Source organism: Sminthopsis crassicaudata, chromosome 5, assembly GCF_048593235.1.
Source record: "Sminthopsis crassicaudata isolate SCR6 chromosome 5, ASM4859323v1, whole genome shotgun sequence".
Taxonomy (NCBI): Eukaryota; Metazoa; Chordata; class Mammalia; order Dasyuromorphia; family Dasyuridae; genus Sminthopsis; species Sminthopsis crassicaudata.
In genome coordinates, this window is record NC_133621.1 from 141,458,356 (window position 1) to 141,480,269 (window position 21,914).

General features: G+C 36.1%; 1 protein-coding gene across 1 annotated transcript in view; it reads right to left on the reverse strand.

The window, feature by feature from the left end:
- BCAP29 (B cell receptor associated protein 29) overlaps positions 1-21,914 on the reverse strand; it is a 67,145-nt gene that overhangs the window by 35,244 nt on the left and 9,987 nt on the right. The window contains exons 4-6 of the mRNA XM_074268352.1: positions 21,171-21,321; positions 17,807-17,942; positions 14,041-14,149 (exon numbers count right to left, since the gene is read on the reverse strand). Coding sequence (XP_074124453.1) covers positions 14,041-14,149; positions 17,807-17,942; positions 21,171-21,321 — 396 coding nt within the window. The remainder of the gene's footprint in view (positions 1-14,040; positions 14,150-17,806; positions 17,943-21,170; positions 21,322-21,914) is intronic.

Here is a 21,914-nt window from a genome sequence, read left to right on the forward strand (position 1 = left end):
TCTTTCAAGGGGTTGAAGTGTCAAAGATAAGTTCCATTTTGGATGTGGTCATCACTATCAAAGAGAACTTGGTTGCTGGAATAGAAACTATGAGGGAGAAATGACAGCCTCATCTTTGAATATGTGTGGTGAGTGTATGTGAGAAAGAAAGGGACATTGGGGACTTGCCCAGGGTCACACAGCTAATAAATGTTAAAATGTCTGAGGCTGGATTTGAACTCAAGCCCTCCTGACTCCAGGGCCACTGTGCTACTCAGTTGCCCCTCATCTTTGAATTTGTCAAAAGCAAAAAGAGGAAATCTAAGACTAGATTTGACATACATCTAGCTAGAACCAAAATAGCCAAGAAGTAGTTGATGCCCCAGGTTAGTATGAAAATAGTAAGAAGAGAACTCCCTTTCCTGAATTCAGGTTGCCGGCCCAGAGGAATCATCCCAATGAGGCATTGTCAGTGATCCTTTAAAGATGGTGAAGAACTGGAGAAGTACCTACCACGGGACTAGGAAATGGCAACATTGTGATTTTTCAAAAAAGGGAAGAGAACACAACCTTCAGAGTGAGTTAGTGAGCTTCGCGCATTCCTGATAATGCACAATTAAAAGAATGGCTAGTGAACATCAAGAAAGGAAAGGAAGTGATTACAGGCATTGGTATCAAGCTAAGTGAAGTTTTTTTTTGCCTTTCTAGATAGGTTCATCAGACCAGTAGAACAAGAGAATAAAGTTGCTAGCATGAGTCCAAATTTTAGGAAAACATGTTCCAGCATCTCTTGTGCTACTTTTGTGTGCAATATGGAGAGGTGTAGACCAGGTCATAGTGTAATTTGGTAGAATTCCAAACAGCTGAATGGTCAGGTTCCTTAAGGAGTCATTAATGATTTAGTCATTAATGACTGAGGCAGCCAGGTGACAGTGGATAGAGGACTGGACCTGGAGTCAGGAAAACTCTTCTCCCTGAATTCAAATCTGTCTTCAGACATTTACTAGCTGAGTGAACCTGTCACTTACTTAACTCTGCCTCTGTATCTTCATCTGTAAAATAATTTAGAGAAAGGAATGGAAAACCACTCCTTCCCCAAGAAAAATCCCAAAATGGGTTCATGAAGAGCTGGACAGAGCTATAATATTAAAGTTTTGATGTCAACTTGGAAGGTCTCTTGCCAAGAACTTGTGCATAGCCCTGTACTGCTTATCATTTTTTTTTAATCAATCAACAAATATTTATTAAGTACTTACTCACAATCCATTAAAGTGTTAGTTTCCTGAAAGTAAAAACTGTTCTTTGTCTCTTTTTGAGTAGGCCTTTAATAAATGCTTACTGATTGATTTGACTTACTATATGCTTGGCACTGAGCTAGGTACTGGGAATAGAGGGAGCAAAATGAAACAAGGAATTTATATTATATTGGTGATTTGGATAAAAGCACTGAGAAATTTGTCTATAAAAATGCAAATAATAGGAATTTAGGAGGAATAGCTCATATACTGGATGACAAAGTAAGAATTTAAGAAACAAAAACAAAAACAAAAAAAACACCCAAAACTTTGAAATCACTGGAAAGTAATGGGTCAAATCTAGTATGATGACATTTAATAGGGATAAACTCAAAATCTTATGCTTGGATTAAAAAATTCAATTCCACATAGGAGCTGGTGAAGGTACGGCTATACAGACTGACTCAATGAGTCAGTGTGCTGCTGATATGGCAGTCAATGAGATCAGTGTTGTGTGAAAAAAAGGCAAAGGGTACAGGATCATTTTTCAGGGAAGGAACTGACAATCTGGAGAGCATCTAAGGAAGGGTAAAGAAGAAAGTGAAAGGCCTGAAGTTCATATCATACCAGGAACACACATCAGCAGAAGTAACTAAGGAAGTTTCGCTGCACAAAACTTGAAGATCTGAAGAAATATGTGAAATGGGGATTTATATTTCTGTCTGACCCAACAGGTCAGAGGTTGAAAAGAGACAAATTTAGGCTTGATATAAAGAAAACTTAACAATTACTGTTATTCAATACATTGGACAGAATCACAAAGCTTTCATGTAGGTGAGGATGCTAAAGCATCGTCACATGTCATTCACTGTCAATACTTTCTTCTTTAAAGCCCTGTCTCTTCTATAACCATGCTTCCCAAAGATAGGATGCTATTCATTATTTTCATTCATTGAGTCCCTGGGTAGGTAAAAAGGCCAGTACAAATAGTATGTGCAAGAGATGGGCAAAGAGGAATGCAACAGGAAACTAGGGTTTCCCAATTAAGTTTTCAATATGTATATTCTTAAAACAAGCAAACACTTCTTTCTAGTTAGACAAAAACCACCCACTTCCAGGAATGAGATGGAGAGCAATAGTGACACACGCATTTTTTAAATAGTTAAAAATCTGACTCAAACAATAACCTGAAATATTTTTAAGTCAATAGACCAATTCAGATCAGCAGTGCTCACTCTCTACTTTCATCAGGTCAGCTGAGCTATTCTTTTCCAGGAGAACGCCATGGAATCAGCACCTTGCAGATATGGAAAACACCCAGGGTCACAAGAAAGCCATTCTCATTAGGACCACACATGCACATTACGGAGTAATGAAGCAGAACCACAATAGTACCAAACACAATAGAGGTGTTGTGAAACAGGGAGACTCAGGATAAAATATGGAGCTAGAAGGAGTGCATCCAATTGCAGGTACTCACGAAATGCTAGATAGGAGGTTCTCCACAGGAGGATCAAACTTTTATATAGTTTTAAAAACTTCTGGGGACAGAGACACTTAGCCTGCAAAGAAGTCCATCCTGCTTGGGGATTGCTTAAACTATAGAGAGCTTTTTTAACTTAGGATGAAATAAATTTTGCCTTGAGGGGATTTGAATGCACTGAAGTAATCTCCTATAGGGGATAGGACACTTTCATTTTGTGCTTTATAAATGGCAATTGCTTAATAAATTACTATTAGAATTTAACTGAACTGATCCTGATTCTATTCTCAGGGACCAAACTGAACGAACCTAATAATGCTCCCTCTGAATGTATAAATGAATTAAAGCATCTACCAAGCCCTGTCTATGAGAGAAAAGCGAGTCAGCCGCTGCTCTCAAGGCACTCACATTCTAAAGGGATATAACACACATGGACGTTTCAGCTCTAAGTGAGCTTGCAGCAGCACTTGGTAATGCTGCTTCCTTAATGTGATTTCCAATGATAAATATCCCATAAGGTTCTTTCTTTCTTTCTTTCTTTTTTTCCCTGAGGTAATTGGGGTTAAGTGACTTGCCCAGGGTCACATAGCTAGGAAGTGAGGAAGTGTTAAGTGTCTGAGGCCAGATTTGAACTTAGGTCAGTTCTGCTGACTTCAGGGCTGGTGCTCTATTTACTATACCATCTAGCTGCCTCTTCCCATCAGGTTGTGACAGTGATAAGGACCTTTGGTTGCAAAAATAGCTGCTATTGTAGCCCCTGAGGAGCAGTTGCCAGGCTGCATCTCCATATTCTCAGGATGATGGGCGGGAGGCCACTATCCTAGAAGCATGGCTAGTCCCAAAGCTCTTGGATTTATGGTCCTGCGCTGTCTCTGTCAAGGTGAAAGGATAGGTCAAAGCCAAGGGCTGCCTGGTACAGAGTCTCCTGGCTCAGGGTGCCTTGCTGATCTGGCAAAGCAAGCTGACCTGCCTTGTGTGTGACAAGGCAGTTGTCAGCAGTGGGCAGAGATGGTTGGCCTTTTCCTCATAGGAGTTGCTGTCCCATACGGTGTTGAGGGCAGAGTTAGAAGCAGGCTTGGTGGTCAGGGAGGTGCTGTCACTCCTGGGAATCCTGGTGCCATTTGACTGAGCTTCTTGAGAGCAGCAGCTATTTTCCTTTTTGTATCTCCAATGCTTAACACTTAATATTAAATATTAACCATTTGCCTGCCAGTCGAAGTTGGTCATTCATTGGCGGTGATTTCTTCCCTTAATGAAGTCTGGCCTGAAGGCAAGGTTAGGGAAATATGTCTATTTAACATAAGAGGAGTATATGGGAGCCCTTCTAACAAGTGAAGAATGCTAACATGCCTCTCTTAAGTCTTCTTTCTTCTAGCTTAAATATAAGCTCCTTTAAATGATTTCAACATGGTATCTTTTTCCAATCTGCTTACTCACCACTCACTCTCCATGTTGTCAACAAAGTTTGCACTTTCCAGAACTGAACAGAATATATTCTAGGACACAGAACTATAGGATGGGGTATAAGAAGATTGTCACCTTCCTTTCTTTAAAGACTATGATTATATTTAGACCATACAATGATTTACAAATTATCTGGAAATAGCTCTGATAATCTTATAGATTATGATATATCACAGAAATCACTCTAATAAAAATGTCATTTTTGAATCTACATAAAAGCCAGTCTTTTGCCCTCATCATTTTTAGAATCAAAAGTCAAGATGCAAGAACATGATTCTTATTATCTACAAATATCCCTACTCTCTTCTTCCCCTTTGTTTCTATGACCATTTATTCTTCCAGGACATTTTATTTCCCCTACCTATTCACCCTTGTCAGGCTAGCATGTCATATTCTAGCATGGAAGGTTTATTTCCCAAAGTTCTATAATTCTAAGAGCAGAACTGAAGACCATGGCAAGAAATATAAAGAGTTTTCTCCTGTCGTACATCTCAAGTATTCTATGTATCTTACACCTAGAAATTGTTTCTGTTAGCCAATCAAATGCTATTGCTTTTTTCCTTTATTTGAACTAGGCATTAAGGAAATGGGGGAAGGAGGGCAGAGAATGCTGGGCCTGAAATCAGGAAGACTCACCTTCCTGAGTTCAAATCTGGCCTCAGATACTTACGAGCTACATTACCTAGGCAAGCCACTTAACTTTGTCCACCCCAGTTTCCTTATCTGTAAAATGCCCTGCGAGAAGGAAATTGCCAAGAAAACCCCCAAGTGGGGTTAGGCAGTTGGACACAATTGAAAAGAATGACGAATGTCAACAACAATACAGTTCCCAGAGGTTTGGGGGAATGGAACCACCTATTTCAGTTCATGCCTTTGCTGCATGACTTAATAAACTTTTTTTCAGTTTTGGCTTTGTTCCTGAACAACAGGAGAAATGTCAGCTTTTCCCAAGGTATAGTCAGAATAACTAAGTAACAACATTGGGCAAATCAGTAGGACCCAGTTTTTTAATAGGAAATGTATGCATAAATTTTCGAGAATCAAACTTGGTTGTCTGCTATTGTGTGCTCATTCATATGCCGATCTAAGTTTTTTTTTTTTTTTTAAACTTTTTATGCTTTATAACTCTTCAAAACCTATATATATACATATATATTTTCTTTTGAGGCTGGGGTTAAGTGACTTGCCCAGGGTCACACAGCTAGGAAGTGTTAAGTGTCTGAGACCAGATTTGAACTGGGGTCCTCTTGAATTCAAGGCTGGTGCTCTATCCACTGCGCCACCTAGCTGCCCAAAACCTATATTCTTATCTGTATAGATGCAGCTTGAATTTTAAAAGTTCTTTTCCCTAATCTGGTATTCTTTTCAACTTAAAAGATAATGAACTGCTAAAATACTTTTCTAAAGAATGCTATTATTTAATATGTATACATATATTGTATTTAGCATATATTTTAACATATTTAACATGTATTGGTCTATCTGCCATCTAGTGGAAGGGGTGGAGGAAGGAAGGGAAAGGTTGGAACAAAAGGTTTTACAAGGGTCAATGATGAAAAATTGTCAAGTGATGCACCTTTATAAGGTTTTAAAAGGATGTTTTTCTTTCTCTAGCTACACTATACACTTCAACAATGATACTGTATGAGGATGTATTCTGATGGAAGTGGATATCTTCAACATAGAGAAGAGCTAATCAAATTTCAATTGATCAATGATGGACAGAATCAACTACACCCAGAGAAGGAACACTGGGAAATGAGTGTAAACTGTGAGCATTTTTTTTTTCTTCCCAGATTATTTTTACCTTCCGAATACAATTCTTCCTTTGCAACAACAACAAAATTCGGTTCTGCACAGATATATTGTACCAAGCATATACTATAAGATATTTAATATGTGTGGGAATGCCTGCCATCTAGGGGAGGGGGTGGAGGGAAGGAGGGGAAAAATTTGGAACAGAAGGGAGTACAAGGGATAATGTTGTAAAAAAAAAAAAAAAAATACCTATGCATATGTACTGTCAAAAAAAATGTTATAATTATAAAATTAATTTTAAAAAAATGGGATTTGAACCAGATCTTCAAATTTGGTGAACTTTCCCCTCTGTCATGCTACATCTGTGGTTGTTCAACACTTTCAGTTGCACCTGACTCTTTTTAGACACTGTGGTGGGTTTGCCATTTCTTTTTTTGGCTCATTTTACAAATGAGTAAACTGAGGTAAACAGGATTAAGTGATTTGTCCAAGGTCATACAAAAAGTAAATATCTGAGGCCACATGTGAATTCAACTAATACCCCACCTTCTACAAAAATCTTTTCTTGATCTCCTTAATTCTAAAACCATCTCTCCATTTGTTATTTCAAACATCTTTCATACAGCATAGTTTTATACATGGTTATTTGCACATTTTCTCTCCTATCAGACTGTGGGCTCTTTGAAAGCAAGGATCATTTGTTACTCTAGTGCTTAGTAGAGTTGCTGGCAAAAAGTAGGTGCTTAATAAATATTTACTGTCTACAGCTTTCACATTTGTTTTCTTTTTATTAGAATACTCCAAATGAATCAAATTCTATATTTTAAGCAAGCAAAGGTGGGAAAACATATCTATAACATTCTGGGGAAGAAAGGGAATATCCAAACAAATTTTTATATGTATCTCTAGGTAAACATATTCATGTGTATATACTTATATATGTATGTCATTTTGTCTAAAATTTTCTTGAATTTTAGAAACTGGATTCCCTAGTACTGCTGATCTTAAAAGCACTAACCAATCAATTGGTCTTTATTCAGCACTTAAATACAGGTGTCCTTCATAGCTCTGTCCCCTTCTCTAAAGCCTCTACCTTGGTTACCTTATTAGTTTCCATGGATTTAACCATCATCTCATACAGAAACAAAGATTTCTCAAGACAGCTTGCCTTTCTCTCCTAAGCTTTAGTCCCAAATGATTTAAACACATTATTTTTCTCACTAAACCCTGCCTTTTCAAATTTCCACATTTCTGAAGAAGGCTCAAATTACCTCTTGAATCTTCCCATTTATAAACTGGGCATTAACTTCATTTTCCCATATTCTACATTTTTAATCAGTTGCCAATCTTGCTCTTTTTAATTCCACAACATCTCAGTATGACCCATTCTCTCTATTTACAAGTCTACCTACCATCTTAATTCAAGTCCTTATTACTTCTCAGTTAAGTCCAGTCATTTAACTGCAACATTATCCTAACTGGTGTTTTTTCCTCAATTCTCTCCTCATTCCAGTCCATCCTACATATTGTTGCCAAAGTAATTTTCCTTATGATTGGTTCTTACCATGTGACTCATGTACTTAAATAACTTTAGTGGCTTCTTCTTACCTTAACAATCAAATAGGAATTTTTTTTTTTAGCTTTTAAGTACTTTCAAAACTAAGCTCCAACTATTTTCCCCTCCCCCCTCTCTACTGTCCAGCCAAATTGACTTTCTTTGCTCTTCATACAAAACACTCTATTTCTCATCGGCATGCTTTTGCACTGGCTGTTTCCCCATCTGGGATATTCTTCCTTATTTCTTTTTCCCACCCTTACTTTAAGACATAGTTCTAGCACTATCTACTCTATGAAACATTTTCCTGATCTATTAGTAGCCATTCTCCATAACCACCCTGTATTTTAAACATTTTGTAAAATTATTTGTTAATTTTACATTTATACTAGGGTGGCTAGATAGCATAATGGTGGACAGAATGCTAGGCCAGGAGTCAGGAAGACTCATCTTCTTAAATTCAAATCCAGTCTCGGATACCTATTATCAATATGATCCTGGTTACGTTACTTAACCCTGTTTGCCTCAGTAAAATGAGCTGGAGAAGAAAATGGCAAAGTACTCCAGTATCTTTGCCAAGAAATCCCCAAATAGGATCATGAAGAGTCAGATATGCCTGTAAACAACAAAAATTTGTGTTACCTTTTCTATATATTTGCTGTCTTCCCCCTTTAGACATAAGCTTGTTTTGAGTATGAACTGTTCCATTCTTTATATCTGGATCTCCAGTTTCTAGCACTGTGCCTCCTACATAGTTGATGCTTAATCAATGCTTATTGAACTGACTGATGTGTCACGCATTGTTGACATGGGGAATATACTATGAAAGGAAAACTGGTTAGATCACAAAGTATGGGAGGGGGAGTAATGTACAAGGAGATAAAAAAGATAGGCTGGATCAGGTGATGAAAAGCTTTAAAAGTTAATAAAGGTGTTTATATTTAATACTATAGGCAATAGGAGCCAATGGAGGTTTTAAAGTTTTGGTTTTTTTTTAAAGTAGGAGAATGAGAAAGAGCTCCACTTGGGAAAAATCATTTTGTTGTCTGGGAGGCTGGAGGAAGGGAAGAGAAAAGATCTCTATCAAGAGACTGTTGGAATAATCTAGAAAAGAAGTGTTAAGGGCCTGAACTAAGGGGGTGACTGCTGAAGTAGACACAGGTTTCACCTAAGAGACATGTTATGGAGGTAGAAATATGACTATGAACTATCAGATAACAAGAACGAGAGAGAGAGGGAGAGAGAGGGAGAGAGAGAGAGAGAGAGAGAGAGGGAGAGAGAGAGAGAGAGAGAGCGCGCGAGTGAGAGCTCACGATGACTCATTGTTTCTTGGAAGTCTGATTGGTATAGCATTAAATAAATAGATTAGTTTAGGGAGTATTGTCATCTTAATTATATTCGCTAGGCCTATCCAAGAGGCGATGACTCATTGTAAAGATTGTGAGTTTCATGAACACTAGTTGCTATAGTCCAATGGGACAAGGACAAAGAGACATCTTTAAATTACAGGAAAATATAATTTTTACAACGTCAGTAACAATCTTATCAAAAATAGTAGGACAGCTAGGTGGCGCAGTGGATAGAGCACTAGCCCTGAATTCAGAAGGACCCCAGTTCAAATCTGGTCTCAGACACTTAACACTTCCTAGCTCTGTGACCCTGGGCAAGTCACACCCCAATTGCATAAGCAAAAAAAAAAAAAAAAAAAAAAAAAGTAATTTCAGGTGGAGAGTGTTCATAAAATATCCCTTATCTTGAATAATCCAAATTGACCATCCCTTAAATAAGTAAGGTTATCCACCTTACAAGGTACTAAGACAGTGGAATTGATAGAAATAATAATTATCTAATTAGCATGGTTCAGTATGATTGATCTGATCCTACAAGGAGATGTTATGGGCCAGCACTTGAAACAAGGTACTAAGTAGAATTGAAGAGACAGTGGTTAAATCTAGGTTAGCATTGATTTAATCCTACAACAAATAATGGTTTCCTCGTGATATAATGATTGGTGTATACTCAGTGCACAGCATATAAGCAAGTAGTTCCCAAAAGCCCACTCTCGGAGGCGGAGTTAGATTCCTTCCATATTACACCTTTGCACTGGCTGGAGACACTGGGAGGACAAGAGGCTGAAGCTGGCAGAGACAAAGGACTAGCAGCCAAAGCTCTTGGAACCAAGGAGATAAGGTCTCTAAGAAAACTATTTTGAAGGAGACAATAAAGGATTTGGACTTGAACTCCTGGCTGCATTTGAGGTGATTATTACAGTGAATTGAAACAAAGGCTGCTCCCAGAAGCCCCCCAAGAAACCTGCTCCCAGAGATTACATTTTAGAGAAGAACATTATATAAAAACAATACCTTATTCATCAAATTGCCCCTTTTCTTTCTTTCTTTTTTTTTTTTTTTTGCTGAGGCAATTGAGGTTAAGTGACTTGCCCAGGGTCACACAGCTAGGAAGTGTTAAGTGTCTGAGGGCATATTTGAACTCAGGTCCTCCTGAATTTAGGGCTGGTGCTCCATCCATTGTGCCACCTAGTTTCTCTTGCCCTTTCTTTCTAACAGCTTATTTGTAGTGAGAGAGGAAGAGATATCCCTAAACAATACTTAAATTCAGAACTCGAATTTATGTGGAGCTAATACTTATAGGAACTCAGAGCTAGAATTTAATTTCTGAATGGGAAAGAAAGAGGGATAAAACTGTTCATGGCAATGAATGAAGAAAAGAAAAGAGAAGTGGTATGCTTTCTCATAGTTAACAGTTAGCTTACTGGTACTTTTTTCTTTTTTTAAATACACCCACCCACTCTCTTGGAGACTTCGAAAGCAGAAAAGAAGAGTCAAGAGCCCTTTTCTTTAATCATTAAAAGGAGCCCTGGAAATAATTATGTCTCCTTTTCGCAGCTCAGTAATAATTGATGCTAGGTGAGAAGAAAACTGAATTTTTATTTTATTGAGTTTGAATTTCTTGTGAATTTCTTTTGTAATTTGTCTAAGGAGAAGAACTAAGTAGAGACTTGGATAGGGGCATACCTGTGATTTTACTGATATTTCTAGGAAACTCCTATAAAATGACCCAAAGTCAGTATTTTCTTTGTAACTTATAATCTTGGAGCAGGTATTCTTATCTTGGGGGCCATGAATTTAGTGGTTGCTAATTTCACAGGCTGATAGTCATGTAGGCTACAAAACAGTTCTGGGACTGACCCTGGAGTCTATGAATAAAAAAAAAAAAAACAGCCCTTTTTAAATATAATTGCATTTCTATATATTTGTTAATCTTTTTAATTTTAAATGTTAGAAAATATTTTTCTGAAGAAGGGTCCACAAGATAAGTCAGACTAGCAAAGGGGTCTATGATAAAAAAAAAATATGGATAAGAACCCTTGCTATTGAGTTAGTCTTATGGCACTGGGAAGTTAAGTAACTTAGATGGGGTCACAAAGGTGCTAAGTGTCAAAGGAAGAATTCAATATAATTCTTATTGTCAAGCTGTTTCACTAACCTTTAAGTTATGATGCTTCTCAATGGGTCACTTAGCATAAAAAGAAGTCTTTTGCTTCTTAAGTCTTCTCATCCTGCTCTTTTCTGTTGAGGCAATACTCAATATTTTGTGACTTCTAGATACTACAACAACCTGTTATTCCCAAGACTTGTAGTTATTTTGTTTCAGAGCATGTCAGATCTTGAAAGCACTTCTAAGTACTTTCTTCCCCTCATTTTGAAAGCTAATATATTTTTGGCTGGTGAAAAGGGAAACAGGTCTGCATTGAAGCTTCTGGAGAAGAAATAATTAAGTCAAATTCCTTAGGAGGGGGACTACTAGGGCTGAACAGTATTTACATTGCCAGTCAAGACTGATGCATCAGATAATTTTGCTGAAGGTTCAATCTGAAGTAGGCTGGACAATGACTGGGATATAAAGACAATGGGTATGATAAAACACCTTTTGAAAAAAGAGAAACAAGTGAGAAGGAACACAGTGTAATAGATAGAAAATAGGCCTTGAATCCACTAGTATAGAATTCCTATCTTTAACATATAATGGCTGTGTGTCCCAGGACAAATTTTTTCTCTCTCAATGTACTAGGCAACTCCTTAAGATTATAAATCACAAATCGTGTTGATCTACATTGGTAGGATGCCAGCAGATTAAGAACAGTCTTACAGGTCTGGTGAAGGAATTTGTATTTCATCCTTTAAGTGAAGAAGTCCCTGAGGATTTCTGAGTATAGTAGTAAAATAGTCAGACCTGCCAGAGATCTCTTTGCTCAATGGTACTCCTAATGTCAATATCCAGCAAGGAGGATGCTTGCCCAACTTGGCTGGGATCATGGAAGTTCTTATATAAAGAAATATAAAGTGCCACCATCAAGTCCAAAAATAGTCCTTGAAATTGCTTTATAACCAGTAAAAACTAGATCTCTCTGTCAAAAGGTGAGAGAGAGAGAGTAGCCAAGGACAATACCAGTTTAGAGTACAAACTCAATTGCAAAACATTATGGAAGAGTACAAGTAGAACTATCTCACAACAGCAAACAAGAAATGGAAAGGACAACACAATTGCAGAAAACTCAGCTTAGAACTCCAATAAACCAGATCATTCCAATAACCTCTTAAGGTACAATAGAAAGATGTGAAATAGAAACATCTGACAGCATTTCTATTGCAATGATTTCTCACCATTCATGACAAATCAACTTTCATATTTGGACTCCAATACAGTTCAATAACCTCCTAGGAAGTGGCCATAATAATGTAGAGAATGAATATGTAAAAAGAGTGTCTGGAATTGATGAAATAAAGTCAGGAAGAAATCCATTCTGAAGACAGCATAATTTTCAAGTTATACAAAGAACGATTTTTAAGATATCTCAAGGGGAAAAGTTTTAAATGAATGATAAAGATCATGAATGACATTACTACCTCAAAAAGATAACTTAGAAGGTTTTCTTTTACATATGTTCACTTGAACATTCCATAATTGATACTAGAATTACCATTGAGCAAGTTCATATGAAATTATGATCTATTAAGAAACATAGGATAATTGACATCAACTAGGGCATATATGAATGAGGAAAAAAAAAAGGTAAACGTATATAGCAAAAATGAAGGATAACATGTAACTTGACTATTTAGTGGTACTTACAAAATAATAGCAGCTACCATTTGGACAGTGTTTTAAAGTTTGCAAAACACTTTATATGTGTTATTTTATTTGGTCCTCACAACCACCCTGCTGCTGCTGCTGCTGCTATTATCTATATTTTAAAATGAAGAAACAGGTTAAGTGATATACCACACAGGTTAAAAATGTTTGGAGCTGGATTTGAACATGAGTCTTATAGAGACTAAGTCCAGGGCTCTATCTCTTCAATTCTATTAAAATATTAAACGAGGCCCAAAGAAGGTTTCCAGCATTTTGGGTAGATTCTCCAAGAAAGATTTGTGAAAAAACATGATAAAGAACTGCCAGAAGAAGGATCACAAGCCACATTGGCAGATCTGTTTTCAGATCTAGATATATATCAATGAAGATAACTATATACCCATTATGAGTAAACAGTGCTGAATTTTTAGCAAGTTACAGTACTGACAATTCTTACAATGAAAGATTTAATTTATGGGGATAAAGTGAGTGGATTAATGATTTTGTTAGTGTACTTTATTTAACAATGAGGTACTAGAAGAGACTTGGGACACTTAACTAACTGTTCTCAAAGTCTGACACAGAATCAGACACAAATACCAAGGAACATTTATCTGTTAGATGTATCTGGGAGACCTGTCACATGAACATTCCATCACAAATATCCTCAGCCCTTTCCTCAAGGGTCAAGTAATTTCTATAGCTATAGTATTACTATAAACAGAAGCATGCCCTCAGTTCTTGACTAATCAGCAGGGGGAGAAAAATCCTACTGCCCAAATCCCCTAATTACTATCAGAATAGCATAGGATGTAACAATTTTATATGAGATGATGAGGTAGTGACAGTCACCTTCAAGAACCACTGAGGTTATATGTTTAGAATAAAGCCCAAGATAGATACTTGAATCTTTTCCCACACACTAGGGCGAAATCCAGTTTCTGTCCCCATCCTCTGGTTTTAGTGGATATTTTCCTTAGATGGTAAGATTTTTTTCTGCTGTGATAAGCTCATATTGGCAGGGGGCAATATTTTTCTTGGGATGAAACTTTTTTCCTTGGGAGTATATCTCAAAAACAGTAAAATAACTGAAGGAGAAAATATGATTCCTTTTATATAAATCTATTTACAAACAAATTTTCTGGAACATGGTTCTTTTGCAAAGTCACATGACTTGTTTATACAACATAAATCTGTAAAAAACCTAAAATGTTTTTGTAAAACAAGAGTATGTTTCTTTTGGATGAAGCAATGTTTTACCTTTATATTCCTAATAAGTGTCTACAAATAGGTCATGATGTACTAGTTAGGTGGACATTTCTAGTTTAGTTTTGTTTTAGGGAAAACACTGAAATATAACACTAAAAAGTCAAGTCATTCTTTCTAAATTCAAACATGCATAGAAAAATTACCGTCTGAAGTCTTCTTTAACTCAGTTTTCAGTTTTTCCACATTTTCTGTTAGTTTTTTGTTTTCTGCATCTGTCATCTGCTCATCTCCCTTGCCAGTTTTCTCCAAGGCCTATTATAAAACAATTTTGCAAGAAATTAATATTCAGTGGAATTATGGTGATTTCTTTTCCCCCAGCAAAATGGACATTGAGCAGACAACCTGACTAGATTCATTTTAAATCATGGATTACAATGTAGCTGAAACATCCTGAAATGAAAAAGGTGAGTCTTGACCAAATTAAAATTCCAGCTTCAAAGGGAATTTGAAAGTAAAAAATCTTAATCTAAAACATTAGGTGAGTAACACTATTAAAGAGACAATTCTCTTATGTCTTGTACATAGTAATAGATACTAATCCTTAGCCGACTGAATTATCTACCTTATGTAACTAGCAGTTCTAATAAAAGTATATAATCACGACCTTTAAGAACAAATAAATAGTAAGAGAAAGCACTTTATTTTTGTTGTTGGGAGGTGGGTCTGCTCTGAAAGTATGAGAATGGATTATGGACTACTTTCTATACATGGCATTTGGAAAATTCTGACTAAATCATAAGTAAATGTTTTAAATTATTTTTACTCAATATGAATACTTGCCAGTTCAACTTTAATTTAAAAATGAACATGAGAGTCTTTAAAATAATTTTTCTTCATTATAATTAATCTAAAATAGGCAAAGGGAACAAGATTAAATAACAATTTAAAATTATTTAAATTAACTTAAATACTTAATTTTAACTTAAGTTAACAAACTTAAAAAAATAAACCAACAAACAATAAAATATGACACACTCAAAGCTTACAACCTCTGAATTTGGATAGAAATTATTAGAAATACAGTTTAAAAAAATCTGGCTTATTTCTTATAATAGATATACCAATGTAATTTAAGGTTACCAAAAGATGATAAAACAAAATCATTATTTAAGAAATGAAAAACACCAAAATGCTAAAATATATCACTTACTTAAAAGACAATGCAGTCAACTTGATAGTGCTATCTCACAAAGAACAATATATAGCTTGACAAAGTAAATGGCCATTCATTAGGCTAAACAAATTGTGTTATATCGATGTAGTGGAATCATTACTGTGCAATAAGAAGTGCTGGATGTGATACATATAAAAAAATATACAAAGACCTATATAAAGTAAGCCGAGACAAAATAACTCAATATGACTTTAAATAACAGAATGGGGAATATTGCAGAATTGCAAAGAACAAGTATGATTTCAAAGAAGAGATGAAAAGATACTTCTACCCCACCCTTTTGAAAAGTTGGCACACTGAATATATTCTCAGACATTTTCAACATATTTATCCGTTTTTTAGATTTTCTATTTTTTTTTTCTTTTAAAAATACATGTTATGTGGATGGCTACCTGAGAAAGGGGAAGGAGGTAAGACAATAAGGAAAATTTTAGAGATATAAGCAAGATTCAATACAATTAATTACAAAAAAAAAAATTTAAAGCATAGTATGTTTTGGGGAGGTAGGGCAGCAGCAGTACAAATCATGCAAAATTGTACAACATAACTTCCAATAAATTGCAAATAATGGCAAAGTTGAAATTTTTTTTTCTGCCCCAAGCAGATCTAGCAATAAAAGGTTAAGTTCACAGAGAAAATGCAAAATTCTAGGAAACTTCTATGCAAATCTTACAAAGCTTATCAGAGAAAAGAGGGAATAAATTTATGTATTTCCACCCCCTGAGGCAATTAGGGTTAAGTGACTTGCCCAGGGTCACACAGCTAAGTGTTAAGTGTCTGAGGCCAAATTTGAACTCAGGTCCTCTTGACTTTGGGCTGGTCCTCTATCCACTGTGTCACCTAGCTGCCATATTATATTTTGTTATAAGAAAAACTGGGAAGTTTTTCCAGTTGTATTTCCTTATCTAAACATAGGGGAGGTGAAGTGGCAAGGAGGGAGCACTTATTTATAAAAATGTTTATATTGTCCTTATCAACACTTATGGCATTTACTTAGAAATACTGGATTGTGTCAATTTTATAAATTATAAGAACTGAGATTTTTCACTACTGTGCCTGCCTGACCTAACCTAGCTCAAGGAGAAATAAGCCCATTGTATTTTGTGTTACTTGGGTCCCCATGAATTTGATGCTGGATATAAAGTTAGCTACCCTGCAATCTGAAAGTAAACATCCATTAGCAACTGAGCAAGCTTTTACTTTTCCACTCAATTTTTCCTCCATTAGTTTTAGGATTAAAATGTAACTAAATTAAAAGCACTTGACTCTACCCCAATCTAAATTTAAAAAGTTGACTTTTTATTTCTATTTTTTCCTGATTCTTAGAAGTTGAGCAAAGAGAACTCTTGGAGACAGTCATGTGAACACAGATTCTATAGTGAGAAAGAACCTTAGATATTAATCTAATCTAATGCCTTTAGTTTGCAGGTAAAAGGACCTGAGGCACAGAGACAGGGTGACTTTCCCAGTCATAGAACTATTAAATGTAATAATGAAAATGAAAAATATCTAGGATAATGTGGCTCAACATTTCATTCAAAATAAATAACATGAATTTTAATTTTTAGCTTCAAGTAGGAAAAAATATACTTTAGGAATAATTTATTACAACAAAGCTATTTTTGCCCAATTCATGTCTCTGTTGGGAATTGATTATTTAGCTCACCAGTAGCACTAAATAGCAGTGGAGGGATAAGGTGGGCCCTGGATGATGCCCACATGCCAACAGGCAGCTATCTACAACAGCATTTTACTATATTAGAAGAGAACTAGAATGTGGTACTAGCCTACAAACTCCAAGTCAGCTCAGACTGGGCAGATAGAATAATAAATAGCAACAGGAATCAAGCTATCATATTCAGTGATTGGAGAAAGAAAGGAAACTCTTGAGAGACTTTCTCAATTTTTTAAATTTTGGAGATGCTTTTGTGACATCAATAGATCGCACAACATGACGATTAGCAGTTGCACCATTATTTGTTGATTATGAAAATTCATAATGAAGCTACTATAAATTCAATTAATATTTTTAAATGGATTTGTATCTTACTATTCTCAACCTCTATCTACATTTGAGAGTAACAAATTCATGTGTGAAACACATTTATCCAGGTATGTTTCTTATTTATGGGTTTTGAAAATAAATTCATGCTATCCCTAGCACAATTACCCATAGTTTTCCAGGGGCTGGTTCCCAGAGACACAGAAACACTGGTATAGTGCACAAATTTCTGTATGACCTAATCTGGTTCAAGGAAAAACAGTAAAAACAAACTAATACAAGAAGGTGAAGAGTTTAAAAGAGAAAAGAACATTAAACAATTCTATTTTCAGATACTTTCAACCAATGATTTTCTGAGTATATGGATCTATAATTTCATTGCTAAGTTCTTAGTGTTCATAGCTATATTCTTAGTGTGGAAGCTTCAATTTCTAATGCATACCAACAACTCATCTGTAAATGAGAAAAGTTAAAATGACCTGCTCATGGTCATGTCAGAGGCAGGATTTGCACTCAGGTATTTTTGCCCTCAAAGGCCAGTTCCTTACTATGTCACACTGCCTCTCATCAATAAATTTTTAAAAAAGAGACAATTTATCCTTCCTCTTCCCCCTCCCCCCCGCCCAAATCCCTGAACATGCCTTGAAAAAATTGTTGTTGTTGTTGTTGTTTTTAACATAGTGGAATTGCTACAAGTCATTGGGGAATGCAGGTAGTGAGAAAAAAAAAATACCTGTTTTAGTTTTTCATTCTCTTCCATGTATTTCTTGGCAGCATCATTGTTACTGTCTGCTTGAATTTTCAGCACTCCTTTGATTCCCAATTCTTTGGCCAGTTGAGTAATGAGTGTAACCAGACGTCGCAATACACTAAGAAAAACAAAAGAATTGCAGTCACATAATTAGAACCAATACTTATACTAGGAGTCATATGCAGATAGACACACTTTTATTGTATTTATTAATTTTATAATTTTTTTGACAGTACATATGCATGGGTAATTTTTTTTTTTTTTATACAACATTATCCCTTGTACTCACTTCTGTTCCAAATTTTCCCCTCCTTCCCTCTACCTCCTCCCCTAGATGACAGGCAGTCTTATACATGTTAGATGTGTTATAGTATATTCTAGATACAATATATGTGTGCAAAACCTAATTTCTTGTTGCACAGTAAGAATTGGATTCAGAAAGTAAAAATAACCTGGGTAGAAAGGCAATAGTACAAACAGTTTACCCTCATTTCCTAGTGTTCCTTTTCTGGGTATCGCTGATTCTGTCCATCATTGGTCAATTGGAATTGTATTAGCTCTTCTCTATGTTGAAGATATCCACTTCCATCAGAATACATCCTCGTACAATATCATTGTTGAAGTGTATAGTGATCTCCTGGTTCTGCTTATTTCACTCAGCATCAGTTGATGTAAGTCTCTCCAAGCCTCTCTGTATTCCTCCTGCTGGTCATTTCTTATAGAACAATAATATTCCATAACATTCATATACCATAATTTACTCGACCATTTTCCAATTGATGGGCATCCATTCAATTTACAGTTAGATAGACACACTTTTAATCTTACTTTTGATATAAATCTTTGAACATTAAGGCTTCTATTACACAGCTACAGACATTTTGAAACCAATACAAAGAAAAAGGGTGGGAAAGAAAGGGGGACCCATTATAACTCTGAGGGCTTACAATAATATCCCTAACAAGCTCACAAATCTATCTATCCATTAATCAACTTTATCCCCTTTTTTAAAATGGAAGAGTACACACATTTGCAACACAGGTGTGTGATTATTACCAGCGCCCAGAAGCAGGCTAGCAGGTTACATTAGAGTGCTTCAGGCTAAAACCAACTAGAACTTGGCACTTATGTAGTATGTGGTCATGCGTTCAGTTCCCTCATATGTCCCCATATTGCCCTTTCTGTTCTCCCAAACCCCTAATTCCAACTGCTCCATTCCTTCAGTTTTGTCTGTGACAAGGAGGTGGTCCTTCCCTTCAAAAAAACAATCCCATTAAATAGACTTCTGATCTCATCCCCATCCTGTATTCTTCAGTAGAATGTTCCCTCAATTTCCCCACTTTCTTTAACTTTTAACTTCTTCCTGTACATTGGTTCCTTTCCTTCTACCTTTGAAAATGCCTAAGTCTCATCAATCCTTAAAAAACTTTCACTGGACCCTCCCATCTCTGCAAACCATTATTTTGTTTTCTCTTTCTCAGCCAAATTCTTAGAAATAGCCATCTACACTTGATATCTATACTTCCCCTCCTCTCCCTCACTCAACTCTGCAATTTCACCACCCAAAAGAAAACTGCTCTTTACAAAGTCACCAATAATTATTAAGTGAATGGTCTTTGCACATTCCTCATCCTTCTTCATCTTTTTGCTGCCTATGACTTGGTCTCCTGGACAATCTCCTCTGGTTCTTCTCTTATCTGTGACTAAGCAGAGCCTTGGGGGGAGAGAGGGAAATACCAGTAGGCAAGAGCATGGTAGGAAAGGACACTGAGAAGCATAAGTCATATTCACAACATTATCCTTATCTCTTGACTCTTCTTGATCCTACTTATCCAGTTCCTGTTGCCAAATCTTATCTTTTCTTCCTCTGCACCATCTCCCTTGTCAGCCATTTCTCATCACTTACATAGCTTGATAGTGTTAGGCTTGGTGCCTCCCCACCTTTCCCTAGATGATTTCATAGTCCTGTAATTTGTTCTCTTCCACAAAGTTCTCCAATTTCTCTCTAGAGAGCTACAAAAGTCTGTTTCGTAATGATGAGGCTGACCATATCAGCCCCCACCAGACGCCATTCCCGGGGCTCCCTATTGCCTTTAAGATAAACTTCAAACTCCTCAGTTTCATTTTTAAAGGCTTTCATAAACAGGGCCCAACTTATTCCTGCACATTATGGTCCAGCCAAACTGATTTTCTAGCTACTTTCCCTCACCCTATCTTCCCCTTCCCCAACTCCAGACTTTATATTAGGTGTCATCCTCAATTGGAAAACGTTCCTTTCTTGCACTTGTCTTTTAGAATCCTTTCCTTTCTTCAAGACTAAAGTACCATCTTGCATTTTTTCTGTATACATTTGTACGTATGGCATCTTCACAGATAGAAACATTTGGGATTGAAAATGATGGACAGAATCAGCTACAGAATGAGTATAAACTGTTTGCAGTTTTGTTTTTCTTCCCAGGTTATTTTTACCTTCTGAATCCAATTCTTCCTGTGCAACAAGAAATTCATTTCTGCACACATATATTGTATCTAGGATATACAATAACACATTTAACATGTATGGGGTTGCCTGTCATCTAGGGGAGGGGGTGGAGTGAAGGAGGGGAAAAGTTGGAACAGAAGTGAGGGTAAAATGTTGTAAAAAATTACCCATACATATGTACTGTCAAAAAAAAAAGTTATAATTATAAAATTAATTTTTTAAAAAAGTGTATATATAAAAAAAGAGTAGGGATTGATTCATTTTAGTTTTTATCCCCAAAACCTAGTGCAGTCATAGCCTGGGTCATAGTCAGTATTTACATGTGTTTGTTAATTGATGGGTAAGGATAATGATCGAATTCCCAGCCCCATCATCCCATCACAACTCATGTGCCCAGCATCTCATTACTGTAAGATATATCAAGTCACCAGCAAGTCAGGTTGTGTTGCTAATGGGTGAAAACTCCATCTATTATCTTTTAGATAGCATTTATATTTCAGTAGTGTTTTTAAAGCATATTAAATAAAAAAGAATAGGGGTTGGGGGATTCTTGGGTATTGTGGCAGAGGTGGTGAAGATCACTTCTTGGGACACATTTGAGAAATCCCATGCTGTGTGGACTGGCTTCATTTGTAGATGCTGTAACCTGGTCTTAGTGCAGCCATGTCTACTCAATGAAGACACCTAGAATTTTAGGAACCAAGAACAATATCTAGGAATCCAATTCTCAATTCAGAACATATGTTCTCCAATTTAAGCGTGGCAGTGGATTTCTCTGGTATGACAGAGCCTGGTTTATAGGCAGATATTAAAAACTATTGAGTGTTACAGGAGGTTTCCTTTTATAAAATGCATTTTACTTACAGCCACAGAAATAAGGAGAATCCAGAAATATAAAGATTCCTTTGGGCTCTAAAAAGTTTCATCTGTACATGTTCATAAGCACTGGGATTGCTGCTTGAACTCTTTTCAAGCCCATGACTTATAGAGTACTTCTTCACTTCTCTCACAGCATCTACAAAAGAGAAAAAATAGCTATGTTGTTGTCTTATACAAAGATGAAAAAATATTCAAAAATGTCTTAGATTTAGTCACTGTTTTGCTCGCAAGTTTGTGGAGTTATAAAGCTCCTCAAGAGTAGAAATTGTACTTTCATTTTTTTTTTTTTTTTCTATTATGACTTTCAAGAGCGATATGCTCAATAGACACTCCAGGAATGACTTTTGGTGTCATTTGAATTCCCAAAGCACTTAAAGACCTGCATAACTCACTTGTCACTTGTATTTACTATCTAACATTGTTAAGCATTTTTTAAAATGACCGGATTCTGTTTTCTCAAATAAATAAAGTGTCAGAGTATCTTAACATCAAAAAGGAAATGGGTTTCATCTAAAGCACAAAACATGGGGTGATAATATCTACTTTGATCTACATTTAAGTATTAATTAAACATTTAAGCTTTATATTTTAAAAATTCTCTCTTACTCAGGTCAGTCATGATTTGAGAGGACTGATGATATTTGCCACCCTCCTCTCCTTGAAAGGGAGGTAATGGACTCAAGGTGCAGAATAAGACATCTATTTTTCAGATATACCCAATGCATGAAT